The 27,381-nt window shown below is 49.2% G+C and overlaps 14 protein-coding genes across 14 annotated transcripts; 8 read left to right on the top strand and 6 right to left on the bottom strand.

Annotated features, from left to right (window-relative positions):
- Positions 1 to 31: 31 nt before the first annotated feature.
- M437DRAFT_83162 (uncharacterized protein) lies at positions 32 to 1,684 on the bottom strand (the record flags this gene model as incomplete). Its single annotated transcript, XM_041027882.1, has 2 exons — positions 32 to 1,118; positions 1,167 to 1,684. The coding sequence occupies 2 exons, from the start codon at positions 1,682 to 1,684 to the stop codon at positions 32 to 34; spliced, it is 1,605 nt and encodes a 534-aa protein (XP_040881240.1).
- Positions 1,685 to 2,402: 718 nt separating this feature from the next.
- Positions 2,403 to 3,371, top strand: M437DRAFT_64769 (40S ribosomal protein S5; the record flags this gene model as incomplete). Its single annotated transcript, XM_041024473.1, has 3 exons — positions 2,403 to 2,545; positions 2,795 to 2,978; positions 3,054 to 3,371. 3 exons carry the CDS (start codon positions 2,403 to 2,405, stop codon positions 3,369 to 3,371), a joined length of 645 nt encoding a protein of 214 aa, XP_040881239.1.
- An 820-nt stretch (positions 3,372 to 4,191) lies between these two features.
- Positions 4,192 to 5,490, bottom strand: M437DRAFT_83160 (uncharacterized protein; the record flags this gene model as incomplete). The annotated part of the gene is made up of 2 exons (XM_041027881.1): positions 4,192 to 5,103; positions 5,158 to 5,490. The coding sequence occupies 2 exons, from the start codon at positions 5,488 to 5,490 to the stop codon at positions 4,192 to 4,194; spliced, it is 1,245 nt and encodes a 414-aa protein (XP_040881238.1).
- Positions 5,491 to 5,726: 236 nt separating this feature from the next.
- On the bottom strand, positions 5,727 to 6,954 carry M437DRAFT_44524 (S-adenosyl-L-methionine-dependent methyltransferase; the record flags this gene model as incomplete). Its single annotated transcript, XM_041020916.1, has 4 exons — positions 5,727 to 5,757; positions 5,807 to 5,945; positions 5,999 to 6,764; positions 6,820 to 6,954. The coding sequence occupies 4 exons, from the start codon at positions 6,952 to 6,954 to the stop codon at positions 5,727 to 5,729; spliced, it is 1,071 nt and encodes a 356-aa protein (XP_040881237.1).
- An 854-nt stretch (positions 6,955 to 7,808) lies between these two features.
- On the top strand, positions 7,809 to 9,730 carry M437DRAFT_83158 (FAD/NAD(P)-binding domain-containing protein; the record flags this gene model as incomplete). The annotated part of the gene is made up of 7 exons (XM_041027880.1): positions 7,809 to 7,863; positions 7,936 to 7,973; positions 8,298 to 8,603; positions 8,654 to 8,900; positions 8,952 to 8,996; positions 9,047 to 9,325; positions 9,396 to 9,730. The coding sequence occupies 7 exons, from the start codon at positions 7,809 to 7,811 to the stop codon at positions 9,728 to 9,730; spliced, it is 1,305 nt and encodes a 434-aa protein (XP_040881236.1).
- Positions 9,731 to 10,828: 1,098 nt separating this feature from the next.
- M437DRAFT_44844 (barwin-like endoglucanase) lies at positions 10,829 to 11,599 on the top strand (the record flags this gene model as incomplete). Its single annotated transcript, XM_041020978.1, has 2 exons — positions 10,829 to 11,131; positions 11,186 to 11,599. 2 exons carry the CDS (start codon positions 10,829 to 10,831, stop codon positions 11,597 to 11,599), a joined length of 717 nt encoding a protein of 238 aa, XP_040881235.1.
- Positions 11,600 to 12,458: 859 nt separating this feature from the next.
- Positions 12,459 to 13,762, top strand: M437DRAFT_74052 (uncharacterized protein; the record flags this gene model as incomplete). Its single annotated transcript, XM_041026168.1, has 4 exons — positions 12,459 to 12,746; positions 12,801 to 12,962; positions 13,242 to 13,681; positions 13,732 to 13,762. 4 exons carry the CDS (start codon positions 12,459 to 12,461, stop codon positions 13,760 to 13,762), a joined length of 921 nt encoding a protein of 306 aa, XP_040881234.1.
- Positions 13,763 to 13,965: 203 nt separating this feature from the next.
- M437DRAFT_64764 (uncharacterized protein) lies at positions 13,966 to 14,526 on the bottom strand (the record flags this gene model as incomplete). Its single annotated transcript, XM_041024472.1, has 1 exon — positions 13,966 to 14,526. One exon carries the CDS (start codon positions 14,524 to 14,526, stop codon positions 13,966 to 13,968), a length of 561 nt encoding a protein of 186 aa, XP_040881233.1.
- A 322-nt stretch (positions 14,527 to 14,848) lies between these two features.
- Positions 14,849 to 15,679, top strand: M437DRAFT_44952 (uncharacterized protein; the record flags this gene model as incomplete). Its single annotated transcript, XM_041021001.1, has 1 exon — positions 14,849 to 15,679. The coding sequence occupies one exon, from the start codon at positions 14,849 to 14,851 to the stop codon at positions 15,677 to 15,679; it is 831 nt and encodes a 276-aa protein (XP_040881232.1).
- Positions 15,680 to 18,864: 3,185 nt separating this feature from the next.
- M437DRAFT_64762 (uncharacterized protein) lies at positions 18,865 to 20,262 on the top strand (the record flags this gene model as incomplete). Its single annotated transcript, XM_041024471.1, has 2 exons — positions 18,865 to 19,636; positions 19,697 to 20,262. 2 exons carry the CDS (start codon positions 18,865 to 18,867, stop codon positions 20,260 to 20,262), a joined length of 1,338 nt encoding a protein of 445 aa, XP_040881231.1.
- Positions 20,263 to 21,006: 744 nt separating this feature from the next.
- On the bottom strand, positions 21,007 to 22,086 carry M437DRAFT_83153 (uncharacterized protein; the record flags this gene model as incomplete). The annotated part of the gene is made up of 1 exon (XM_041027879.1): positions 21,007 to 22,086. The coding sequence occupies one exon, from the start codon at positions 22,084 to 22,086 to the stop codon at positions 21,007 to 21,009; it is 1,080 nt and encodes a 359-aa protein (XP_040881230.1).
- Positions 22,087 to 22,601: 515 nt separating this feature from the next.
- Positions 22,602 to 23,463, top strand: M437DRAFT_45453 (uncharacterized protein; the record flags this gene model as incomplete). Its single annotated transcript, XM_041021085.1, has 2 exons — positions 22,602 to 22,696; positions 22,797 to 23,463. The coding sequence occupies 2 exons, from the start codon at positions 22,602 to 22,604 to the stop codon at positions 23,461 to 23,463; spliced, it is 762 nt and encodes a 253-aa protein (XP_040881229.1).
- A 665-nt stretch (positions 23,464 to 24,128) lies between these two features.
- M437DRAFT_64759 (uncharacterized protein) lies at positions 24,129 to 24,878 on the top strand (the record flags this gene model as incomplete). Its single annotated transcript, XM_041024470.1, has 1 exon — positions 24,129 to 24,878. One exon carries the CDS (start codon positions 24,129 to 24,131, stop codon positions 24,876 to 24,878), a length of 750 nt encoding a protein of 249 aa, XP_040881228.1.
- Positions 24,879 to 25,436: 558 nt separating this feature from the next.
- Positions 25,437 to 26,736, bottom strand: M437DRAFT_83150 (uncharacterized protein; the record flags this gene model as incomplete). Its single annotated transcript, XM_041027878.1, has 2 exons — positions 25,437 to 25,731; positions 25,790 to 26,736. 2 exons carry the CDS (start codon positions 26,734 to 26,736, stop codon positions 25,437 to 25,439), a joined length of 1,242 nt encoding a protein of 413 aa, XP_040881227.1.
- Positions 26,737 to 27,381: the final 645 nt, after the last annotated feature.

Genomic DNA, 27,381 nt, shown 5'->3' with positions numbered 1-27,381 from the left:
CAAGGATAAATAAAAATGAGTAGACACAACCTCAGCCTTTGGTAAGCACTGGACTCTGCGAGTCTCGCCTCATGTATGAATGGCTCTTCGGCTCATCTGCCTCCTGAATGGTGCTAATAAATCCGACCATTGGCTTTCTGCCACCAAGACCAAGACTCATCGCTTTTGGAGAACGTGGAGATGTTGGTGGGCTGATGCTTAATCTAAAGGCAGCTGCCCTCTTCGTTGCTTGCTCTTCTAAAGCATTTGCAAAGAATGGATCTATGGCTGCGCCAGCAGCAGAAGCGGCTTGCAGCACAGGTGCGTAGTTGATCATATCAGGACGCAGTGTGTTGATCTTGCCGAGTCCAGTTTGCGAGTCCAGGCCACCAGAGAAGAAGGGATTGTCATCAGGCGTCGGGCTAGCAAAGAAAGGGTTGTCATCAAGTTTCGTTTCAGGTTTTGTTCGCACATTTCGATCAGAGACAGGCTCAGAAGCTGTAAGTCGTAGAGACATCGAGCTACCTCTCCTCTTTGAGATCGATTTCTCGACACTTCTCGCGGTATCATGACTCTCGGTCTTCTTGGGTAGCGACATGCGGTCCTGAGTAGAGGTGGAAGCGGTGTTGGAGGCATCAAATCGCAGACCGTGACGCAAGAGGCTGCGACTTTGGCGGATCTCTTTTCGAATACGTTTATACTCACGATAGTCGTCCAATTCTTCCGCAGTTGGATGCTCTAGTACTGGACCAAGGGGCGGCTCCGAATGCAGACGATCGAAGGAGATGTAATAGTTGATCTCTTTTGTCTTTGGATCCTGAGTGATTCGCCATCCGGAAACCTTGTAAAGCCCATCGTATCTGACGCCAGCACGTGGAGCGAAAAAGCTGCGCAAAGTATGGCTTCGTAGCACACGAATGGGCCGCCTCGAAGCCAGTGTCCCGGCACAAAGGTGATACCGTCTAGAGTCTCCAGAGGTCGAGCGATATATGAAGTGTGCTGGATCTGTACAATCTAGTTCATCGCCATCTGCTAGCAGTAAGGCGTATGCTTGTGTGTAGCAGGTGGTGACGCCACTGTCTGATGATGGATTGGCAATGATTCCATCGTGATATGCAAACATGGTGTTGATCCACCAGCTGGGAGAAGTGTTAGGAAAATCAGGAAGCATGGAAGACTATACTCACTCTCCTGGTAGAAAACCAAGGTCTCCATTTCGCCTCGCTAAATTCGGATTGACCCAAGCAGTCTCTTTACGTGACCATTTGTTGAGTAGAATTTCTCGTTGGAGGTCTTCGGGAGTGCTGATGCCATGTAACCTTCCGCCTGTATTGTAAAGATTGACCTTGACACTTGAAAGAGGACCCCATTCGGACTCCCATTTGAGAATAATTTCTTCAGCTTCTTCAATAAGTCTAACCGGCCATCTGGTAGCACGCCTAGAAATCTCGATAAGGGCCAGATGTATGCGAGAGTCGCGAATAGCTTCAAGACTCAAGCGAGATGTGCGTAGCTGTTCGAAAAACTTGAAGAGAGTAATAACGTTATCAGGTCGTAGGGTATCCGGGCCGTCGCGAGCGACATTGGGATCTAGCTCGTCTCGGATCCATGAGACGCGGCCTTTGAGGTATTGAATATCGAGTATTGAGGCCTGTTCCGAGCGAGCAGGAGACTTTTTGGCTGTGAATCCTGGTTGCTCAACCATAACGGTGAAGTCGAGAGGTCATCAATGAGTTGAATCCTGTTTGGTTGTGTTCACAAAAGATATATAGGGACGAAGTAAACACTCAGGGGGACTGTGGAAGGAGCGAGTTGAAGGCACTTGGCTTGGACGAAAATCTGCATTGATGAAGTCACGAAAGGAAACAAGGCAGGTATATAGCGATTGCCTAAATGCTTCGATTAATCTCGCGGTCGACGGGATAGCCTCGATCGGCACGTTGACAATAAGGATCATGGCGGAAAAAATGCAGACCTTTTACTTTGCACTGTCTTGCTCGCATCTCGCGGCACCAACGGCCATGACAATTCAACAGCAGCCTGGAAGACTTTCGAGAAGCCTCGTACGCAACAATCTATGTATACACTGTGATAATTACTTAGACCCTATGTCCAGTGATTGAATCTATGCAAAATAGAATGAGGGCAATAATAGATGACGAGGAGAGCACTGACGTGCGAGTGGTCGCAGCCGGTGGAAGTGAAAGCTCGGGCGGGTCAGGCGTTGACGATTCACGAAGCGAGGGCCGTCGTGCCAGGAGGCAGGGTCCCACGGTCCTTGGCAGCACCGATCGGCTGAAGTCCGGTTCTAGCGAAAGTCCACACTCACCGAGTCGAATTTGCGCAGCTCGCGAAATCTGTTCGACGACCCAGCGACCATCTCGACAACCACGCCCAACCCCCTCCCTCATCACATCGCCAACATGTCTGACGCCGGAGAAATTGAAGTCGAGCAGCCCCAGGGCTACCCCGTCCTGCCCAAGGATGTCGCCCAGGAGATTGGCAGCGTCAAGCTGTTCAACAAGTGGACCTACGAGGATGTCGAGATCAGAGATATCTCTTTGACGTGAGTCTGCGCAACACTCTGCGACGCCAGGATGGTCATTGTCAGTCTGGAAATGGGAAGAAAGAGCTGGATACGAAAGAGTTGGACATTGGCGCAGGTCTTGCAAGAGAGACACGGCGCGCAAACATCATCTTGATGATACCATACCATACCATACCATACCATACCCTACAGACTGGCAACAGACGCACCTTCGAGGCAGAGGAAGTATCGGCACGCGCAAGCACTTAGCTGACCCTCATACCTCAGCGACTACATCCAGATCCGTCAGCCCGTCTACCTCCCCCACTCTGCTGGCCGTTACGCCTCCAAGAGATTCCGCAAGGCCCAGTGCCCCATCATTGAGCGTCTCACCAACGCCCTCATGATGAACGGCCGCAACAACGGAAAGAAGATCATGGCCGTCCGCATCGTCGCCCACGCCTTCGAGATCGTACGTACAACCTCGAACTAGTAGTCGGCTGTGTGTCGACTCTTGGTCTCGCAGACAAGCTAACATCCCCTACAGATCCACATCATGACCGACCAGAACCCCATCCAGATCGCCGTCGACGCCATCGTCAACTGCGGTCCCCGTGAAGACTCCACCCGTATCGGTTCCGCCGGTACCGTCCGTCGCCAGGCCGTCGATGTCTCTCCCCTCCGCCGTGTCAACCAGGCCATTGCCCTCCTGACCATCGGTGCCCGTGAGGCCGCTTTCCGCAACATCAAGTCTGTTGCCGAGTGCCTTGCTGAGGAGCTCATCAACGCCGCCAAGGGTTCTTCCAACTCGTACGCCATCAAGAAGAAGGATGAGCTCGAGCGTGTCGCCAAGTCCAACCGATAAACGTATCGCCTGGGCAGGCTACAAGGGAGGGAGAGGATTTGTTGGTTCGAAAAAAAGACAATTACAACAAAAAGAAATGGCAAAAGCTTGTCTTTTTCTCCACTTTGCTTCAGTGCTGCTTTTTGTCGCATCTTTCTTCGACCTTTCTCTTTTTCTCTGGACGTGAGATGACCAAAAAAAGACATGCCACGGGAAGAGGTGCATCGTTCCGTGTGATCTAACAGGGCTGGAAGACATGGGGGCGTTTCTCTTTTTACGATCTGGTCGCTATGCAATAGGGCTAGCCTCATGTCGAGAATGCAAAAGTACAAAATTCATCAACTCTTTTCTCTCCGTCCCTAATCACTCTTGCCTTGAACATCTATCGCGCGTACCGCATGAGAGTATCATCAATTAAGCATGTCGCATGCTTTAACAACGTGACATCGTCTCAATTACGTCCATGGACCGCGCTACCTAGGTCAACATGCGCATACGCAAACCCGCTCGTAGCTTTCTCTTGTAATCCTCTGTGTCGCGTGCATCAGTTCCACATATCCGCATTGGTACGCTAACTCGATGACTTGGGGCAAAAAAAGTCAAAGGTCAAGAAAGAATACTGCAATGGTTTTGAAAATCATTACTAGAAAGTACATCAAGAGGAAGAACCCAGAACCACTACTCCCAACCCATCCATTTTTCCAGCCCCCAAAAGCACGCCATGCTAACAGAACGGACGTACGAATACAAGAATCAAAAAAGCCTTTCCTCCAAACTCGAGAGTCGATATTAGGAGGAAGGAATATCAACATGTACAAAGAAACATCTTCTACAAGCTCATTCAAGGACCACGACTCTTAGATCTAGATCCAACAGCCCTGGCTCCAGGTGGTGCTGAAGCATCTCTGCCTAGTCGTCGCGGAGTAGCCATGTTCGCAGCACCATTGCTCTTAGCTCTACCTCTTCTCTCTCTGATAGCTGCAAGCGCAGCCTCTCTGTCAATAGGCGTATTCAAGAAGTCAGGGATGTTTGGGTGCGCTGCTGGCGTTGAGCAAGAGATCGTCATGGGTGTTTTGAGATGGTGAGGCGGTGCGCTGACGGTACGGGAAGAAGGGATGGGTGTACGTGGTGGTTGGAGCAGAGGCAAGGAGTTTTCTTTGTCGCTGGTTGAGGATGGGTCTTCTTCGTCGTCGTTGAAGTTTATAGGTACGCGAAGGGTTTGTTTCGTGCTGGTTGTTGGTGGGGGAATGGGAGTCGTGGTGTTCTGAGGTGAGTCGTGAGCGACTGGCGTGCTGGAGTGGCTGCGGACGGGTGTGTGAGAGGTGCGGATATGGGCAGCCTCTGGCTCGGGAGTGTCTTCGACAGCGTAGTCGTGCTGAGCAGGCTCGCAAGGTGCTTCGGGCATTGGCTCGTCTTCTTGCTTCTTAGGTGTGTCGATCTCGATCTCAAAGTCGTCGATTGGGTCCTCGCGACGTTGGACCTGAGGTGCGGCGCGCTGTTGATTTGCGAGTAGCTCGAGGTGCTTGTCTTTCAGTGTTTGAAGAGCAACGATGTGGTCAATCTCCAGGAAAGCAATCAGGTCGTTTGAATCGGCGCGCAACTTCTTCTCCCAATCGGCTTCTTCTTGTAGTTGCTGCTGCTGTCTCCAGTGCAGCTTCTCGCGCTCCATGTAGTCTCTTTGCACCTTGCGCAGTTGTTCTTCGTGCTTAACTTTTTGCTGCTTGAAGCGCTCCTTGGCCTTTTCGTACTTTTTCTGTCGTGGCAGGTCAGTTGTGTGTTCAAGTCCAGAGAATGGCAGATTGCATACCTCATACTCGTCCAGTCTCTGGCGCAAGTCGGTCTTCTCGCGCAGACGCTCCTCGGCCATGTCTCTCTGCTCTCTGAGCTCGTCGCGCAAGCTCGTAGCTTCGGTCTCTGCCTCCTCGCGGGCCATCTCTGCTCTCCTTAGAGCAGCTTCAAGCCGTCTTACTGTGCGTTTCGCCGAGTCTTCGTCGCGGTCCTTGACTTCAAGGGTTGTGAAGCGGTCGACCAGGGCATTAACCGACATGTCGGGGGCGCTGTGTGTTGAACCCATGAGGAACTTGAATGGTGATGTGACTGTGGCGTGCATTGTGCCGCCTGAGTGTGAAGGCGTCGCCATGGTATGTGTATGTGAGAATATTGATGCTGATAGCTAGGTAGGTGGATAGTGAAGCAGACCGGCGACTATGAACTGTACAACAAGCTTGGGCGGAAAGATTTGGACGAGTGTAAACATCCCCCTGTTGCTGGTGCAACAACCACGTCTGCACAGACCGCCTCCTCCGCCAACCATCGTCATCACATCCACCGACCTCTTCCATCATCCATCCATCAATCCCTCCATCATGATACTATTCAAAGTGGCTTCCTGCCATACACAATATACCTGTCTATCGTGAGTTGTGGATCTTACTGAATCTCATGTGTCAACTTACGCCTGATCCTGGATCTGCCATCTCGGATCTTTCATCTCTGCACGCAACCCAGCGAGGAATATTTCGACCTCGGCCACTGTCCAACCTGCTCTAGTCAACGTCGCCATTGTGATGCCCTGCAACCCCATTTTGAGTTGCTCTGCACATGAATCAGTGCTTTGTGACTCAATCTTTTGCTGCACAAGTACTCACCAATATGCCAATATCCAATGGCCCTGAGTCGCTTGTCTGACGGCCACATACCCCAAGGCACTGGCCGTACGACCTCTACCACATCTTCAAATCCTGCATCCAGAAGCAGCTGCTTGAACTCTGATGCGATACGCATGTTGTATCCCTTCTTCGATAAAATGTTACCTTGTATGGCAAACCACTCATCAATGAGTGGTGGGCTCGGTTTGCCCTTGACTGCCGGCATGGGTTTCAAATCAAGTTCATCTAATTCAATGTAACCTCCAGGCTTGAGTGTTCGATACGCCTGCTCGAGCATTGCGGGCCAGTCCAATACAGACATGAACATGAACCTGCAATGTACAAGGTCGAATGACTCTGCTCCCCACAGCCATTCTTGCTCGAGATCGTCTACCTCGAAGACCAGATTCGGCGGAACCCAGTTCGGTTGCACCGGCGAAATGTCGAAACCTATGATTTCAGCTGACGGATATCTGTCCGCTGCCTGCATTGCCCAGATGCCTGATCCTGTACCAACATCCAGTATCTTCTGCGGACTGCCACCCAGAGGAGCGAGGTGAAGATTGCCTTCGAGAACCAAGGTCCACATATGATGTTTCATGTCTTCCCGGTCCAGTTCTGTGTCGTCGTTCGGGAGAAGATATCGTCCACCACCCATAGCGTGGTATCTTCGACCATTCTCCCAGTAATAATCTTCAGCATCACTGCGGATAGTGCTGCAATAACTTGCAGATCCAGAGCTGCCATAGTTGCTAGCAGATGAGCCCTGTTTCCAGGCTTTAGCAGAGTACATAAAATGGCGCTCATGAAAATGGACCTACAATGTCTCCATCTACCTCACCATCTTCGTCCTCAGACCGAACGGAAGCAGCGTCTTGGTTGTGAGGTATAACATCGATATGATTGCTGGAAGCCATCGAGCAGCTATTATCATGTGCAGCCCTGTTAGGCGTCATGCATTTTGTGCCATCTTTCTCCCATTCTCACCTCTACAACCTTGTCTGTAACGACAAGGTCTTGTGATATTCGAAAAATCCCTTGAATTTCTCGCAATGTCCACTTCGTCTCGATTGTCTGGTGAAGCGTTCTAGCCCTGTAGGCGGTCGGCACGGGCATGCAACGATCGTCCGGCTACTGAATGCAGCGGCACGCTCGGGCTTCGATGTGAAATGTCGCGTCAGCGCTCAAGCTGCCACTGTGAAACGTTGACTCGTTCTTCCTTTGTGCTTACCGAGTGTTTCGTCGCAAAGGTCACAAATATCATCGGAGTGACACTCCTTCTTTTATAGCTTGCAAATCATCAGAAAGTGGGTATGGTCAGCGGATTCCAAGGAACTGGCCGTCTGTCAAAGTGGATTTGGTAGGTCGATCAATGTCAAGAAAGAGGGGTGCTGCAGGGAGCCGAGCAAGCCTCTCAGTTACGCGAGAAGGATTCTATATGATTGGCATGGCGTGGCGGCAACTTGCATGTCTGACATGTGTCGCTGTATCGTGCCTTCTGTATGGAGGCGCGTTGTGCCGCCAATCATTTAAAAAATCATGGCACGGTCCAAATCTCATGATTGGGCTCGACCATCAATTATCTACGGCAAGAGCGGCCATGGTAGTTTCGTTTTTGCTTGATTGGCATTTCGTCTGAGCGAGCACTACAAAAAGCTCAACAGGGCCACTTGTTCCTCAACTGCATTTCTCCTCGCCTTGTTCTTGTCCCCAACTCTTCTTACCGCACCCACTCCCTCGGGTCTACATACTACTGGGTTTCAAATTCATCACGCGGAAGACCACACCACCACATCCGAGCTCCACCATCATGGCATCCAATACCGAAGTTAAGGATGGAGCCCGCGTCTTGATCATCGGAGCTGGTATCACTCTCTAAACCACCCGCATGAGACTACAATGGTCACGATCGCTGACTCAGGCCTGCCTCTTGCCAGGTGTGACTGGACTCGCCATAGCGCATGGATTACAGAAGGTAAGGCCGACATTCTTTGTCACAATAACCAGGATCGGCCCTTCCCACTCCTCCGTTTACCAGAGTCTGAGGCTTGAACTCTCTCGTGTACAAGCATTGTGTAAGCTACCAAAATGGCACAATTGCTCAAGACAAGAGACGTGTCCAACAGTCAAACGATCTCGGCGGACACTACCCTGCGTCTTGGGCCCATTATGCAATGCTTGGCTATGTGGTGCAGGTTCTAGTACACGGGGAGACATCCTTCCGACCTATATTCACTCCAAATTCCACTGCCTCGGGTCTCAAGTTTAGTATCTATGACAAGCTCACTTTACATTCTAGGCAAACATACCCTATGCAATTTTCGATCACGAACCCAATGCCTCTTGTCGCCCTCGAGAATGGACGATGGGACTGCATTGGTCCTTACCCTTCCTCGAGTCACTGCTTCCTAATGATCTATTCTCGAGGATTCAAGAGGCATATGTTGATCCTTCCTTGGATTGGGAACAGCCTCCACTAAACTTTATGCGCATGTACAATGGCCTGAATGGAGAGATCATGAGAGAATTCCCTGTCAAAGGGAAAATCGTTCGAGTGTCAAGAAGGAAGCTGAGGGCACTAGTAGCCGAGGGCATAGACGTGAAGGTAGTGCTTGGTGAATTGTCTTGGAATAACATGCTAATGAGTAACAACAGTACAACCACTCTCTGACTGATGTTCAATACAACAACGATAATACGGTAACTGCAACTTTTGCCAATGGAGCTGCGGAAACAGGATCGCTGGTCGTCGGTGCAGATGGACCACGCTCTGCTGTACGCAAACTCCTCTTCAGCGAAGCAGATGCCGCTGTCAAGCCGCTGGAAAATGTCATACATACTAACGTTACCTTTCGACCTGGAGACAAGGAAAAGGCTTTGTTTCTGAGGTCACAACATCCAGGTGAGTCGATGTCACAATCATGAGTTGTTTTCAAATGCCTGACGGTTTCAGCATGGAGCGTATGCTTACACCCAGACCTGTTCTGTTTGCTGTCCAGTAAGTCCTCCTAGCACAATGTAATTACCGACAAATCTAACCATCAACAGTACTACAGAGTGATTCTCAGGATCCTTCTACCTGGTCCTTCCAGCTAATCTCTGGCTGGCTGGGCTCTCGAACCTCTTTCTCTGACCCTTCCTCTCGCCTTGCAGAGCTCAAACGTAGAGGCAATCTCCTCTGTGAGCCATTCAAATCTGCCTATGACTGTTTAGGAAACGAATTAGACGTCAGATTCGAAGAACTGAATCTGTGGGAAACCAAAGAATGGGATTGCAGAGACGGACGAGTCGTCCTAGCTGGCGACGCTGCACATGCTATGCCACCTCGTAAGTTTCTCTATACACATCTCAGCCCCAAGTTGTAGCTGAAACACGATACTGACGATCACAAATATAGATCGTGGACAAGGCCTCAATCACGCAATCCAAGATGCATACAATCTCGTCAACATCTTGATTAACCACCACAAGACTTCTTCATCTGCCACTTCCAACCTGGCGTCACAACTGCAATCTTATGCTCAAGAAGTCAGTGTTCGTGGTGCAGAGGAAGTCAGATTGTCAAAGCAGAATGCGTATATGGTTTTGGATTGGAAAGTGCTTGAGCAGAGTCCAGTCTTCAAGCACGCGCTGGACAGAAGTCCTGTTGATGATACGAAACGTGCAGAAAGTGAAAATCAGGAGGAAGAGAAGGAAGTTACACGGGAGGTTACTGCCACGGCTGGTGCATAGAACTTGTGAAATGCATTTCCTGGTTGCTTGAGGTTAGTTTTCTGCTGTCAGCTTTGAATCGACGAGGCTTCCGAATGACGTTTGAATTACCATCAAGATCATTAGATTCAAGCACACTGACATGCAGCGCAACTACGCCACTTACGACAAAATCTCTCTCTCAGAAAGAATGACAGACAACAATGGATGTTGGCATTCATCAACGACGATTCTGGACACGACCAGGGTGTTACCACCAACGAGTATACTAGTAGTGTCTCTCCTGCCTTTAATATCTTTTCCACCTAAGAATCTGCTTTACAACTTCGAGACTCCAGTGACTCTCTCTCACTAGAAGCTGCAGCTCTTACACGTTCAAGCTCAACACGAAGCCTTCCAATCTTCCTCTCATTTGCGCTTGATATCATACTCAGTCACTCCCAGATGCTCCACGCATATGAGTAGTGCATTGAGTACTGACAAGGGCCTCTCCGAGAACGCGCCATCGTCAGTCAGAGATGTCCATCGTCAAGAGCCGGATCGACACATCTCCAGCAAACATGAGCTGCCGAACGTCTTGTCAAAGTATGTACAGCGATACTTGATGGAAACACACACAAGGGATTTAGCATTACTGAGTCCGGTGGTCGCGTTGATTCCGTCAGCATATGGAAAGGCGGCACATGTCTTTCGATCCTTACGTGAAGTGACCTCGTGAATGTTTGAGCAGAGTATGGGGCCATGAAACAGTGGGACGAACGATCGAGGCCTCCTGTCAACCACTCATCGATCAATATGCGGTATCCACATTTCGACAAGGCTGACGCAACAAGTCAAGTTTCAGCTTTCCCGACAGTTCACGGTTCGTCAGAGAATATGCCCCAACGTCAATGCGCTCGAAATTTGGAGGTCAAGCTATGCGATGGTTGAACAAGCAATGCGGATTGCAGCTGAACCTTGTAGGTGATCCGACCAGGAGTAACCGTGTTGGAGGTGCAATTTCATGCTTGGACTCGCTATAAGAACATAGCTTCTCCTGATCTTGTAGGATTTTGCTTTGACAACACACTCTCTTTTCAATTTCGTTCTCAACTTCAGTCGTTCTTTCTATACAAGATGATGTTCTCTTCTTCCACTGCGCTGGCCGCTCTGGCACTTGCACCTCTGGCACTTGCTGCCCCTGCCACCTCACCTAACCCTGCCCTCTTCGAGAGATCTCTAAACTCCGGAAAGGGTACTTGGTATGGCGAGAGCTGTGGCGAAGAAGCCTGCTGGCAGCAAGGCGCTTGCGCTTTCACTGACTACGTCCTCCCTTCATCCATTGCTGGCTCTACCTGCGTGTCTGAGGCCATCTGGAACAATGGTCAGGACTGCGGTGGCTGTGTGTCTATCACCTACAACGGTGTCAAGAAGATTGCCATGGTATGAACGTCCAAGTTGCACACAGCGCAAGCACTATGCTAAATCTCGGTCTAGATCACCAACAAGACTGGTGGTGACAAGAACCACTTGGATATGTCTCCTGACATGTTCTCTCAGCTTGCCAACAAGAACCTTGGCGAGATCCCCATCGAATGGGAGTTTGTCCCTTGCCCCATCACCAGTGGTCTTGAGATCAAGATGCACGGTGGTTCTTCGCAATACTGGTTTGCTGCTACCGTCATGAACGCTACCCTGCGCACATTCAAGCTTGAGGTCAGTGCCGATAACGGTAAAACCTGGAAGCCTACCACCAGAAACGTCAACAACTTCTTCGAGCTTACTGGCGGTACTGGCACCAAGACTGCTTGGGTTAGAGCTACTTCGGAGAATGGTGACAGTGTCGTTGTCAAGGATGTTAACATGTCTTCTGGCACTACCACCAAGAGTACCGTTAACTACAAGTCTTAGGTTTGATCGAAGCGATGGTTGAGCGTTAAGGTGGTGAGGAGGCAAGGTTGAATGCAGGTATCGAGGGATCTCTTGTGATACAACAGGCTGGACTTTGTCTATTGTTAGCAACCAAGAAAAGGCGGACCTTCGATATATCTCAAACTCTAGGCGCATTTGATATGAAGCCAATTCAAGATCGATGCCCTGGCTGGCAGCATTCGAAGGACATGACCAACAACTTCAGCCGTATCCATCGCGACTGGTGGGATTTTGAAAGCGTTCTCGTCCGTGATGTGCTTAGCCTGTGATAGAGGCTGATTGCTTGTTCGTGACAGACTACTATAGTATCAAAAGTATGGCAAAATGTGAAGTCTTCGATCTCCAGCGTGTCAATATGGAAATAGAAGGAGCTCATGAGCGTCGTTTACTCTAACTCGGCCGAACTCATCCGTTCCTTCTGTTTCACTGTTTCAACTTCGGCCAAGCGAACAACAACCCCGCATGGAAGCAACTCCTACTCGTACTCGTACGTATGGTATACCCCTAGGTTATACTCTAATATGGACATAGTGTGTTTGATGCAACCATGGATTTTTGCCTATAGTCATCTTAACCGATGCCTTGATCTATCGTTCGTTTCAGCGAGCATGTCAGACGACCCACCGTATTCTTCCCGCAGGCGAGCGTGCGCCTCGAACGGTCCGATCAGCCTTCAGTGTATCAACTTCTTCCGCTATGCGATCGCCTAGAGATACAAGCAATATAGCTGCAGCATGGCAAGAAGTCAAATGGATCTGAAGAAGTATATATGACCTCAAGATCCCCTTGGTAGGAGATTTTTCTTGTTCGTCCATCACCACTCTCTTTTCTATTCAAGATGCATTTCTCTTCGTTCATTGCTCCCGTCTTTGCCCTTCTGGGCGCGGTGTCTGGTAACTCGCTCGCTGGTCGTGCGGCCCAGCTCACCCAGGTCAACAACTTTGGCGACAACCCTTCAGGCACTGGCATGTACATTTACGTGCCTACCAAGCTTGCTGCTAAGCCTCCGATTATCGTTGCCATTCACTACTGCACTGGTACTGCTCAGGCTTACTACCAGGGCTCTCCCTATGCCAAGCTTGCTGATGAGAAGGGTTTCATCGTCATTTACCCTTCCTCTCCTCACGTAAGTCTTGCAAGTTAGCAATCGACATATGCGCATGCACTAACAACCGACTAGGCTGGTACCTGCTGGGATGTCTCTTCGCAGAAGTCTTTGAAGCACGGTGGTGGTGGTGACAGTAACGCCATTGCTAACATGGTCTCTTACACCCTCAAGAAGTACAACGCCGACCCCAAGAGAGTCTTCGTTACTGGCTCGAGCTCTGGTGCCATGATGACCGTAAGTTATTCGTCTCTCCGCGTGACGTGTGTTAGAGTCAGTCACCTCTCAAGTTTGGCGAGAAATTGCGACTCTTTTCCAGCAACGAGCCAGTCTTTACTGAGAGATATGATTCTTTTCGCTCTCTGTGAACACGCCTCGTGTGTTGGAGCAATTGTACGCTTGAAAAACTCGCAAACAGGCTTCAATACGCCTCCAGAATGCGGTTCGGTGGTGGCTGACTTCAACCCATCATAACACCACACCCCCAACATTATTTCTATGGCTAAAACACTACAGAATGTCATGAGCGCTACCTATCCTGAACTGTTTGCTGCCGCCACTGCTTACTCCGGAGTGCCCGCCGGATGTTTCGTATCCGCCTCCGGTGCTGTTGACGCCTGGAACTCGACCTGCGCCCAAGGAAACGTCGATCAGTCCGCCGCTTACTGGACTAACGTCGTCAAGAACATGTACCCTGGCTACAACGGTGCTCGTCCTCGTTTCCAGGTTTATCACGGTAGCATCGACACCACCCTCCGCCCCAACAACTACAGAGAGTCTGTCAAGGAGTGGACCGGTGTCTTCGGCTTCGATGCCAACAAGCCCCAGACTGTCAAGAACAACTTCCCTGCCAACGGATACACCACTGATATCTGGGGTGTTGATTCTGCCAACCCTCTCGGCAAGGTTCAGGGTATCTACGCTCTCAACGTTGGACACACTGTTCCCATCAACGGGTAAGACTGCTCTGTCAATCTAATATTTCAATTTCTGACATTTGATGTAGTGCTCAAGACATGGCTTGGTTCGGTCTCTAAGTGAATACAGAGTGAGTGATCTTCTCTTTCGAAGAATCACTCTGAATATCAGGAGGACGAGGATGAGCAGAGAAACAGCTTTGAGTGGTGCTGAGTCCCTCTTTGCTCTGGAAGCAAGTTATGTTCAATTCTATTTGAGAGTTTCAAAGCAGATTTGCTTTGAACATTATCGTTTGGTGCACTTTCCTTCTCTGAGAACGTGACTATTCGTGCCAAGTCTCCAGTGTCTTTGCTGCAAGTGAAGTCCAGAGTTGCGACTTCCTTGTCTCTTTCAAACCAGGAGAATCATGACTAATCAGGTACTTTGGCTCGAAAACTGCCTCCACTGCCTCACGGTTGCGCATGGCTTGATCTGCGCCATGCTTACATTTCTCAAATGAAAGCAGCGAACACGAAAGTTGCCAAGATGTTTGTTTCACTTCGTTTGGAGGAGATCGAACATCTCGACCATTCAACCACCAATCAAATGCAAAAGTCTTGTTCTCGCTATTCCAATTTGCTTCTTCCAGCTCAACACCATCCCACCACTTCAGCACAAACTTCTCCAGGCTCGTAGGCTTGATGGTCGGGAACGCCTTGTTCAGCTCGTCACTCACCATTCCCCAACCGTTAGTCAAAGCAAGTCTGACCTGGTTGTAGAATTTCGTCTCTGGCACCCTCTCAATCTGCATCTGCATCATACTCATACTATCCTCCCTCACCAGAATCTTTCTTTGCTGGGCTTCTGCTTCTTCGGCTTCAGAGAAACCGTGCCACCTAATCATGTCGTTGACGCCAGGGTGGTCTCGACATCAATTAAACTCGAGAAGATGATGTGTCGCACTTTGTGAATTGTTGAGTGGAATATGCAATTTTTCGGCTGGCAAACATTTGAGTACGCTAGATAGACATGATGAAGGATCAGTGGTTCGAAAAATCAGTGGTAAGCGCGTGGCTTCACCGCCCCAGATTTGGGTGTGCCTTCTTACCACCCACCATCCAAGTGAGTCATTCTCAGAAACATCATGTTTATACTGGAGTACTGAAGTTGACTTACGGCTAGGTTGTCTGACTTTCTGTGTCGCATCTCAGAATATCTGAAGAACGATGTCCGTCCTCTCTAATGCCACCAAAACCATGAGTCGCAAGATCGCCAAAGCAGAAGTCATACACCTTCGACATCAATCACTAGCCTTACAAAAATTACATCCCGATCAAGGATATACTACGAAAGATTTGGCAGGATCGGTCACAGTCCTGTCACCAACAAAGTGGGGAGCAAAGCTCAATCACACTTATGGATTTGGCATGTTTGGACCAGTTACGAACGATGATCTGCATACCATCGAAGATGCATATAAGCAGAATGGTGTTCGTTCAGAAATATACATGTGTGAAAATGCCCACAGTTCGGCATTCGATCTGTTGGCAGATCACTATACAATTACTGGTCACCTTTGCCAATACCAAATGTCCCTATCGGACTTTGATCATCCGACCATGACGAACGACATCGATATCTCTATAGTTGCTTCAAGCGACCACGAAATGTTCATCCAAGCATCGATAGAAGGATTTCGTAGCAACGGACGCTCCGAAGACCTCTTGAGGCTGCTAGCAGAGAGCGCCGCATCCCGTCCAGATACCCTCTTGTTCTCAGCTTCTATATATGGTGAACTGCTTGGTGTGGCGGGAATGGCAATCGTTGATGTAGATGACAGCAAAGTTGCTCACCTTTACATCGATAGCTCTCTGCCACGCGCCAGAGGAAGAGGTGTTCACAAAGCATTGCTTTTGGAAAGACTTCGAATTGCAAAAGATCGGGGATGTGATCTAGCGATTGCTTCCGCGAGAGAAGGGTCGATAAGTGCGCACAACATTCAAAAGGTTGGACTGAAACAGGCATATGCGTGCAAGATTTACACGAGAGATCATTGACCACGCAGAAACACCGACCAGATCACTATCACAGAAACTCGGTTGGTTGACATTGATTGCCAACCATTCAGACAGGTCAGATGAATGACAAATGGAAGTCAACAAGCGAACACGTTCATGCCCGGCATGACCAATGGATCTCAACTGGGTAGACATGATCAAGGCTGTCGTGACTGATCTAGAGTTTGATGCCACCATATTCTGCCGATGTCTGATCCGGATTGTGTATCCTGGACCGTGTCTATCCAGAGTTGACATAACGTATCGAAAATCGAACATGATCTATCAAAGTCTGAATACGGTCCATAATATATCGAACCTGTTCTATCAAAGAATGAACTTGTTCAACTGGAGATCGAACCTGTTCCATAGAGATTCGAGCTTGATAATTCTTCATCAAAAACTCGAAATGTTTACCAAAAACCGAACACGTTCACAAATACCGGACATGTCTGATAGAAACCAACATGTTCATCGCAAAAGCGAAATTGATCCATCAGAAAGCGAACAGGTTCTATCCGACGTGCTCACTTGATCTTATATACTCGACCTTTTCCTATCAAACGTGTTATATCATCGCTATGGTCCTCCCAGTCATGTCTCATACCAATTTCGAGACCCAGTGCTGTCGATCATGTTCTTAGGCATATTCGAGCCTAGATTCTCAAACAATCACGTTGATGTGGAGGAACTTGAATGCTCAACTGTTCAAGTCAAATGAGACTTAACTAATGCTGTGTGTTATGATATTGAGCTACGACGAGATATATATGCTGACTGGTTTAGAGATTGTGTCATCGCGAAAAAGTATGATCTCGCCCGAAACCTGTTTGCGAACGCTTTGATAAGAAATGCTTGGGACGAACATGTCCTGTAAGCCATAGCAATGGTTGACATTGGATGTCAACGTCCCGACAGCTCCCCTACGATCCGATCCTTCTCTCGAGACTGTATGCAACCGGCTGGCCACACGTTCGTGTGAACCAATGGACCAGTCGTACAGTCTATGAGAAAGCTTTTCCCATGTTATTACACAATCTTCTGATCATGATCGCCATGGCCATCTGCCTCATCTACCTCCGAAACGCGACGTCGCTTGAGATCAGGTTGCTTCCTGTGTTTCCTTCTGTTCGCTCTAGGCAAACCTGGTTGAGTCTTTCGTCGGTGGGACTGATTCGGGAAAGATCAATCACGCGTCAGGCAGACGTGAAGATTTGTGAGGCGTCGACATGGTTGGTTAGGAAGGGACAGTCATGTCTCCCTGCCTGTTTAGACATGCCACGATGCCGGGCTTCGACAAGAATGCTATTGCCTGCTGATTGGCACATGGCCAGCTGAATCTGAACAGATTGCAAGGCGTGTCAATGGCTCAATGTGTCTCTTTCTTATTGTTGATTAGATAGGTAGCTGGAAAATAATCGATGGGCAAGATCAGAGAAGCCTGAGTTTTGTAGCTGCGCCGTCACATGCTGAGTGTTTGAGGCAGCATCAGAACAGAAGGGTGAGGACCGTCAGCGAAGAAACAACCAAATAAAAGATAGGTAAAGACGAATAATATATCCATCTCGGCGGCGCAGCCGCCGAATCTCGCACACCCAAAAGCTGAGGTGCAAAAAAGCTGAGTGGCGCAGCGGAAGGTTTGTAACGTTCAACTTTTCATTGCACTGGCGACGTGCGTAGACGGCATGTTGATGTTTGAGTAGTGACTAAAGCTAAATGCGAGGAAGTGTGAAGAAGAAAAAAAGAAGCAAAAAAGATAGCTAAGCTTGGTTTCGATCCAAGGTCCTCCGGGTTATGAGCCCGGCGCGCTGTATGGAGTTAGTGATGTTGTCTGGAATTGTGGAGTTGAACGTTACGAACCTTCCGCTGCGCCACTCAGCTTTTTTGCACCTCAGCTTTTGGGTGTGCAGACTGGAAGAGCTGGTAAAATATATAGTCTCATCATCATAACCCGCACCTTGATCAGACAGAAACCAGGCCTTTTTGACATAGTGCCGGATAATCACTCAAATCAACGAATATCCATGGGTCGACAAATAATAGCACATCGCGTTTAATTTACTGACTTGATCAGCTGCCGTGGCCAAGAACCCGGTCAAGATGATTCATGCAGACTGATCAGAGCATGAGCTGTGGTTTGTACCAGACTCTTTGCGGTCTCCCACTCTTCTACCCACACGACTAGTCTAGTGGCTGCCGACCTAAGAACAGTCGGTGTGCTGACTTGACCAGACGAACCTGCAGGTGAAACAAACTTCTCTTCCAGTCGCTCCGCCCTACCCCAGAAACAGCACGAAAACGAAGACTAGACCGCACGAATGTCGCTCCACCAAGATAGAGCGACAGGAACTAGACACACCTACATCCACGGAGACTAACAGAACATAGTGTCTTTCCAGGAGGCGTCGAATCAAACTTCTCTTGAATGTCGACTCGGACATTGCGGGGTGGCTTTCGCAGCCTCATGAAGGGTCCGCTGGGTGTTTGAGCAGGCGGCCTCAATTTGCTGGACAACTGACAATCGTCTTCCCATTCATAAGCATCGCAATCACGATGGGAACAATCAACCGATGATTTCTAGATCCAATCGAATTCTAGCTCTTCCGTCATGCGAACCAGCTCATAGGTAATATAGCTCGGTGGATGGAGATTTGTTGACAAGCCGCATAACACCAAAGCAGCTGGTCTGTTCTCATTTTCTGAAACGCGCAACACACGTCGTCCATTTTCGCGAAGCCTTCCACCTTTCCCTGTCGAGCGATTTTCCATGTTTTGGTCGACATAGTCATGTCTCTGGCGTGGTCAAAACTTAGCCAGTGGCTGTCGTGTCTGCAAGCCAATTCTGATACCGGAACACTCTGCCCTGATACAGGAAGCCATCTTTCCGCGAGGCAACTCGTGATATCCACTTCCTTCGCACACTATCCTGGCCCTAGAAGCCATGGTACGGGCCGCACGGCAGAGCCAGGCTCACGTTGCGTCTTCCGGCGATGTTGGTGGTCTCGGGAACCAGGGCCTTGAACATTGCACGTACCTCTAGCAATTAACTCGGAAAGTCTCAGGTATTAATCTTTTGGTGGGTGGCCGTAAAACATATAGGTAGGTGGAAAGTACACCAGTACCTTCTGTGCTCTTTCTTTTCTTCTAGTCACTCGTTGTCAATTTTCTCTTCTGGACCAAGGTTAATGGCGCTAATCTATGATCGTAATCTCTGGCCACGCCAATCTTTCGACCCTTCCTGTCCCAGTGGTGGATCCTGGTACGCTTGCACAACTGGATCCAGATTCGTTGGATGCTGTATTGGCAGTGTCGACCCATGCAATGAGAAGACGAGTTGCCCACAAAAGAATCTCAAGCCGGCGAGCTTTGACATTGCTGAATATGGCATGTTTCCCGACCAAACATGCGATGCCGACAGTAATTGGTACACTTGCACTGGAACAAATCCAGCATTTATGGGTTGCTGCAAGAGCAATCCATGCTCGAGTGGATGTCCAACAGACGATCTCAGCGCTGCAAGTCTTAGCGTTGATGATACAGTAGCTTCAGCGTTCATAACGACTTCATCCACAGCCGCTGCTACATCGACAGCAGCGGCAACAATCACACCTGTCGCCTCATCATCTGCGGGAGATCACGTTGGTGCGATTGCCGGAGGTGCAATCGGAGGTGTAGCTGGTATTGCTCTGGTCGTGATTGGTATCATTTGGTGCTTCAAACGCCGAAGGCAGGCACGACAACGGGAACACGAAAGACAGAAGATGGAGGCAGAATACAAGAACGATGACGGACATTTTCATAACACATATGTTTCTCGACAAGTAGATACACCTACAGGGATCCAGCCCGAAGACACGGAGGAGCCTCGGAGGACCATCTACTCCACAGAAGACCCAGAAGGCATTGAGGTTGACGATCGACCTCAGCGGACCGCGTCAACGAGACCGAGTACTTCAGGTAAGATCAGTCGAAGGAATGACTTTTTACCATTCAACACATGCTAAGCAAGAACAATAGATCAACATCTCACCTCAGTTGTCCAAAGTTTCAACGTCAGCCCAACTGTTAGCAGACCACCCAGTGTTGGCTATCCTCCTAGCGTCGGCAATCCACCCAGCGTAGGAAACTCCTGGTTTACTCGCGACTCCATCTTTGCAAACGGCAACCCACAACTGGCAAGCCTTCCTTCACCCGAAGAATCACGTCGTGTCTCCTGGATCGAGCAATCACGCTTTCAAAACAACGGCAGTCCTGTCGTAACACCCATCCACTCACCTGTTCACACCAGTCAACCCGACTACTTTGGGGCTTACGAGCACCGTCAACACAACCCTTCGTACACAGCTCAACATCCAACTTCGCCGCAGAATCAGTATTTTGAATTGGATGATACGCAATTGAGCCCACCTGTTGAGCTCGAGGCCATTGAAGCGAAGCCCAAAGAGCAAGAAGAAGAGAGCACATGGCAGAGCGTGTTCCAAGCGCCTGTACAAAGACGTGGCAGACATGATGTGGAAGAAGGACAGACTGGTTCTGCGTATTTCTCACCCGATGATATCGGCAAGCCTCAAAGCAGAGGCTAAACCACTTGCCGTGCTGGTCACCCATAATCTCAGGACTCGCTGATATTAAGACACCAGGAGTCCGACAAACATTCGGGGGACAAAGCATCTACGATTTTACGATTCTTGCATGATTAAAGTTATCTATATACCATCCACTTTATCCTTATGAATTCGACATTTTACCTTTATCTCATTCTCCTTCGAAAACTAATCACCATGACTATCACCTTATCTAATTTCATGATATTCACCAGCGCGGAAAGCAATTACAGATCATAACCCGGAGGACCTTGGATCGAAACCAAGCTTAGCTATTCTTTTTTCCCTTGTCTTTTTGCTGTATCCACAAAAAGTGAAGCCTTGTCAAAGATCTTGCCAACTGTTTTTTATGACACAAAGGGATATTTCTGGCCATGCTAGGCAGCTATTCAAATTGTTATATTTAGTACTAGATAGCTTGGAGTCAATGCAAGACTCATTGTCTGCATGCATCTAGGAGGTAGGCTTCAGAGCGACTGGATGTAACTGGGAACATCAGAGCCATATTTGATTTCGTTTTTTTCCCTGCTCAAACAGTAAAGCAAGACCTCTGATTTTGAATATTGCAACTGACACTCTGGTGGGGAACGGAAGTCGAAGTTTAAGTTTAGACAGAGATTCTCATTACTGGAAGAAAGCGTCACTTCATGAGCTGCAAGCACAACTACGCCCACAGGAAAATTGCTGAGTTCATGGTTCATCAGGTTATATGCATTGTTGATATCAGACATATTCAGCACTGCAAACGATGTCAAGAACATGGGTGTTCTCCTTGACAAGTTCAACCCAGCCTCCCTTTTCAACACGAATGATCTTGCCATCGACGCAGATCCTTCTCCAACGACCGTCCTCCTCTGAGTCGTCGAATGCTATTCTCAAACCATCAATTTCTTCGTAGCGAACTCTGTCGTCATTGACATGGTTACCCTCTTTGTACGCCTCTGTCATGATTGCCATGACTTCGTCGCCAGACATGGGACCAAAATGTATCAACCTCAACTTTCCGTCAAGAGGTTTCGATGCAGGTGAAATGGTAAAGTTCTTTTCGAGGTTGGAGACAAAAGTTGCCAGAACGTATGCATGCTCTTTTTCGTCCAGCTCATGCCATTCCGAGTCGCGAAGAATAGAGACACGACCGCGATACTTGTGCGGTGGTGATCCATCTTCGGGATAGAGAGCTGCTTTAGCTGCCATTTGGAAGCGCTCAACACCGTGTTTGCGATACTCGGTCGTGTCGCTGTCGGCCACGAGCGAGGCATGCATGCCCCAACTGCACACCACAGCACCCCATATCGTTGGCTTGCCTTTATGGTTGAAGAGCTCTGCCTCCTCACTGCCTTCGTGGATAAGGAGCCTTGAGCCCGTAGAGAAAGTGGTACGGAGAATTGGTACAGGTCGCGATTTTCCTTGCATCAAGGTTGACAATCCCATGCTGTCGTCTGCGGTAATTCCGAGAGAGTTTGCCAATGCATTTCCAGTACCCAGCGGCAGTAAAGTGATCTCAGGACAAGCAAAATCAGGACTTCGTGAGGAAGTCAGAACAGCATTGATAATATCCACGACACCTCCATCACCGCTTAGCAAGATGATGGAAAGTACAGCTCCAGCGTTTGCAGCGGGTAAGAAGACATTTCTTGTGAGTTCAGTAATGGTATCTTCAGATTTTGTGAAATGCACAAAGAAATGTTCTCCTTCTTTGAAACCAAGAGATTTGAAAGTGTCGGTCAGATGTGATTCGTAGAAGGATTGTGCTTGGCCAGTCCCGGAGGCTGTTGAAACGACGACATGACGAGCAGATGTCATGACTCTTATTTCCAGGCCACCACTTTAGGCCACGATATGAAGGATGTTTCTGCGAGTCAAGAAAGACGAGCAAAGACCGATGGGAGTTGAAGATGCAAAAGTCCAAAGGTTTGGCAAAGCGTGTGGTAGGGGTGATGAGGAATTTATGTTGATGTGAGAATTCCAAGTGAAGGATCAAAGACCAAGAATAGGCAGGCGCTTAGTTATATGAAATGGTGTCAGATTGGGAAGAATGATTGAATGATAGGATAGGGCCGTTATCGCCGTGCACAACTGCACACAAAGCGGGCGGTCGGGCATAAATACTGCCAAGCAAAGCTATCTTCAGGCTTCGGCTGAGCGTCATAGCGCGGATCAGCAGCGGAGCAGACGAGAGAGCAAGCAGCTGCCTCGTGCCTGCCAGTAAGCCCATTGATCTTACAAGTTCATGCCTTCCACAACAGAGTCAAGCTAGACGGCAGTCACCCTTAACCTCGACACGCGCTGCATGAACTGAACTCAACTCACGAAAGAACATGGCAACCGAACCCGACCATGGCCTCTCTGGCTGGGGCATCTTCTTCCTCGTAGCTTTTGTCTTCATCGTCATAGGCGGATGCGCATGGATAATGTAAGTCTTGTATTTTCTTCTCAGCTGCCTGTCAATGCAGACGCGCTAGAAGCTCACGAGCTGTTGCTACAAACAATTTTCTTACTTGCTATGCTCGTAGATTCACACAGTACCGCGCCCGACGATTGGGTCTTCCCGCTCCCTCACTCAATCCCTTCACACGTGGCCGACGACAACAAAACTCATACCAGGCCCCTTCACCAGCATCAGGAGGTGTAGTTGGCTGGATCAAGGACAAGGTCGGCGCATTGAAGAGCAGTGTCGGAGGAGGAAGATCATCTGGCGGCGCATACGAGCCCAGCGGTGGTTACGGAAGAGGTGGTCACCGTGGCTTCGGCCCTCTGGATCCTGATGAAGCCTGGGACACACGCGTTGGTAACGAGGCCGACTATGGTATGGGTCGCGACGGCTACTACGAAGAGCATGACTTGGGCTCCCCGGATATGAACTCTGGGCCATACGGAGGACATGGATATGGAGGAGGGAACATTGGTGTTGGAGGAATTGAAGAGACAAGAGGTCGTGCTGCCAGCCGTCAACGCGAGCTGGATGCACGATATGACGAGGAGATGCACGGCACCAACCCATTCGGCGATGACACAGCTGAACGCAGCAGCATTAAGAATACTGGCTCTGGTCCTACTGTTGACACATCTTTTGGAGCCTCAGTTCAAAAGCCGCCGCATCACAAGAACCAGCAGAGTCTTGGTGCTCAGTCTGTCGACTCTCCCTCGGAGCGCCGCAGCATCTTCCGCGAGGACATGTAATTGCTTCTACGACCATCTCACGTTGGTATTACGATTATCACGGCGTTTCTCTGCTGCTTCTATCAATTACGCTGAGCTTTATGTGTACTCGAACCCCTGGCACGTCCCAGAATCTACTTCTTTCTCTATTTGCACCCTGTGCTTCGAGCTGTCTTATCATACTAGATCAAGCAGCCAAAACGAGTGCGTCACCAGAATTTGAAATCGTCGCGGAAGTGAGGCTGCAGGTTAGCGAATAAGTTGTTCTGTTGATCGTATGTGAGCTGCGCGTTCTTGAGCGCAAACAATTTTGCGACAACACCAACAAGAGTGAGTGAAAACACATCATCATTACTTTTCTTCCACTTCGCTTTCTCTCACCTTCTGTTGTTGTTTCGACTGTGAGACAGCCCGACCGTCGCTCACTATAGACCATCAGTCCTTCTCGGCATCATTCACCCTTGATAAAGTCCGTTTCCTTCCCCTCCTCGGTCACCTTTGACCTCTTCAAGCGTGACATAACATCAACTCAGTCAGCACTTCCTCATCAACACGCTTGTGTGTCTTGAGACACCGATCACGGTATGTCTATCATCCTTGCTACTTCAGAACCACGTTCTAATGTGAGATCTTCATTCTAGTCTACCTTCAACTGCTTCCCCAAATCACCAACACCTTGAATCATCATGACTACCACTGAAGGCCAGTGTGCCGTCTGTTCCAAGCCTGGAAAACTCTGCGCCAGCTGCGAGAACATCCACTACTGTGGCCGTGACTGCCAGAAGGCTGACTGGGCCGTTCACAAGCTGCTCTGCCGCTCCTTCAAGAATGCACGCGACCCCCCAGGCCCAAACATGATGCGTGTCATCGTCTTTCCCTTCAACAGCACCAAGATCGAGTTCCGCTGGATGCCTATCAACCGCAGAAAGGTCCATCGCCCCAATAGCGGCCACTTCTTCGGGACAGACAATCAATGGAAGAAGAACTCGCCTGCTCTGACCGACTTCAGAAGCTTTGTGCAAGACCCAAAGACCGGCAAGAGATTGCGCCACCGTATCACTATTCAGTTCCGTGACGAGTATCAAACTGATGGATCTATCCCTAACATCGCCATCAACAACCTGGTCGGCGGCTCCTCTCTGCTGAAGTTTGCAGGTCCCATCATTGCATACGGCAATGTCGACGTGAAGCAGGGTACCGAGACCCAGAGCATCAATCTGGATACCTCTGATCTCAAAATCATCAAGGACTGGTTCACGTATGGATTTTTCAAATGCAAGAACGAGCAATTCTACAGAGACAGACTCGAAGGCCGAGGCAATGTCTTGAACGTGGACGAAACCAAGGAATGCATCGATACCTGGGAGAAGGAGCAGCGAGCTATGGGCAAACCCGTTCGCGAATTCACAGCTGAAGAAGCCGGCTCCCCTGAATGAGTTGCGCAGATGAAGAAAATTGCTGCATACAAGAAGAATTGGGATGCCAAGAAGAAGGCAAAGAAGGAGGCCAAGGAACCTAGAGTGGAGAAGGACTTTTCAAGCCCCCTGAGTGAGGAGGAATGGGCTTGGAGAGAAGAGTTGAGTATCAGTGGTCGCATGTATGATCGCAGTGCGATGGAGGATGTTGTGGAGTGCCATCCCTGGCTTGCTGATCTAGCACCATTCCGCTCCAAGAACTCGAGATAAGTCCGATGCGCGAACATCCAAACAGCCAACATTCAGCCTTGAGCTCTAGAGGGTCGTCTTTTATTCTACGAGCCATTCTGAGTAGCGGCAAGCCACAATGATACACAATGCCTTACTTATCATGTTGAGTGAAGAACTCACTACTGTCTTCATGATGGATGCATGCCGATCTGATATTCCAACTACTGCTGTTTTCTCCAACTCTATCTTCAAATGACCAGTTCTCATCGTTGCATCACTTCCCCCGTCCATCTTTTGTTACTTGGCCCAGGAACACCAACCTTCATCTTCTCAAAATCAATCAACCTTTCACAGAGCACCCAAGTGGAGACCCTTCTCCTTGCACCAAGCGCGGAACCTCTTTCTCGAACAACGATCGTACATCTTGTCTCTCAGCTTGAGTAGTGCAATGCCTTGCTCCCTAGCCTCTTGACTCTCTTCATCATACTCAGTAGCCAACGAGTACATGATCTGCTCATGGGCATCGGTGAACTTTGGGAGCAGATCTTCTTCGATCCAAGTGCAGAAAGCCTCCAAGTAAGCTGGGTCCAGTGGCTTCTGATCCTTGCGGACGACGATAGCGTCTCCTAGCTGGTCAAGATATCTGACAAGGCTCAAGTATTAGTATGGCTGGGTCGCAGAAGAGAGAACATGATATGTACTTAGCAGGGATTGTGCCAAAGTCTTGGGCAACAGCACCTTTGCGATTGCCCATGTCGATCATGAGGAGCGATGCCAGCCTGTTGCCCGAATCTGGAGGCAGCTCTGCGCGGATTTTCTCAATTGCCTCGCGAATCTTCGGGGTGTCGGGCTGTTTATCTCCCAGGGGAAGCCGGTACATGACAGCAAGTGGCATACCAAAGAAGATGGAGATCGGAGAGAAAAGACCGAGGTCACCATGGCAGAGTTCCTTGGTGGATATGATGGTGTTAGCATTGAAGCGGTGACCGAGTCTGCTGTTACGGTTGCTGTAGATGCGCACGGCGTCCATTTCCGCTCCATCGTACCTGTGACGTCCCAGAAAGTAGTTGGTGATGATGGTAAGGTCGGTCGTGTCAAGATCTGTGACAACAGGATACTTCTGGCCATCTTCGTTTTTCAGCTTGATCTGGCCATAAGCGATGAATGAGCCTCTCACACCATGACCCTCCTTGCCAAGCAAAGTTGTAATGCTTTGGTTAACCGGCTCATCCAGGGAGGGTGCTTTCGAGCTACAGCCGAGTATGATATGAGGATAGATCTTCATCATACGGGCATAATCTGCTTCGAGATGAATTGGCCACATGTAGTCTTTCGAATCTGCCAAAAAAGACTTTCGCATCGCGACAAGGTCAGGTTGAGTGTAATCATATTGCTCATCCATCTTCATCCACACGAATTCGGGGTTGGGGCGGTCAACTGGGAAGTAGATAGCGCGGCGCACGGTTTGGTTGGGTTTGGTCTTGAACTGTGCGAACGACTTGCAGATGGTACGGTGAACAGGCAGATCGACCACTTGACATTCCTTGCTGCAGTAATGGGAACATTTGCAGTTGACGCAGGGAGTTGTCTCTTGCACACGTGGGCAGATCAGACACTGCTTCCTGTTATGGTGATTGTAATCCTTCATTTTGCTGGAACACCGATTGACAGTTTCGTCGAATCGAAGACTCCAACGTATATGTGAAGACGGAGTTGATGGATGATAGAAGGCAGAGGTAATGATTGACCAAGAGTGAAAGTAATTGGCTCAATGAGAAAAGAGGTAGCGATGGATATCGATACAATGCGGATATGAATGGAAGTGTCGATGTCGTTCCCGTCGCAGATGATTGTTTTGATTGCTTGCGATGTGGGCGAAAGTGAGAAATGGTCGTCGTAGTTCGGTTTCGTGGGATGCTGGTCGCTCTTGCAGATATCCGATGTGTCCTGCCTGCTTGTGAGAAACTGCGATTGTCGAAAGCTCCTGCTTCAAGTTTGGAAGAACTTCACATGCGACACAAGCGGCTACAACCTCATAGACGCTGCCGGATGGAAACAAACACTCAGTGTGATTGCCCAAGAATAAAGCAATTCTCGAAAGGGCAGATAGCTAACGCCAGCGGCAATGAAGATGGGAAGCAAGAAACCATGCGCACAGCTAACAGACTGCGCAAAGACAGCGAGAAGATGAGTACTGCAATCATGACAAGCAAAACAAAGTGGTATTGTATGTTTCAGAGAAGCAAAAGGCTATCGTAGCCCAAAAAAAAGTCATAGACCAGGCCTCCTTGTA

The sequence above is a fragment of the Aureobasidium melanogenum genome (assembly GCF_000721775.1).
Source record: "Aureobasidium melanogenum CBS 110374 unplaced genomic scaffold scaffold_6, whole genome shotgun sequence".
Classification (NCBI taxonomy): Eukaryota; Fungi; Ascomycota; class Dothideomycetes; order Dothideales; family Saccotheciaceae; genus Aureobasidium; species Aureobasidium melanogenum.
Note: the sequence above shows the minus strand (reverse complement) of the source record. Positions and strands in the feature narration are given on the sequence as shown.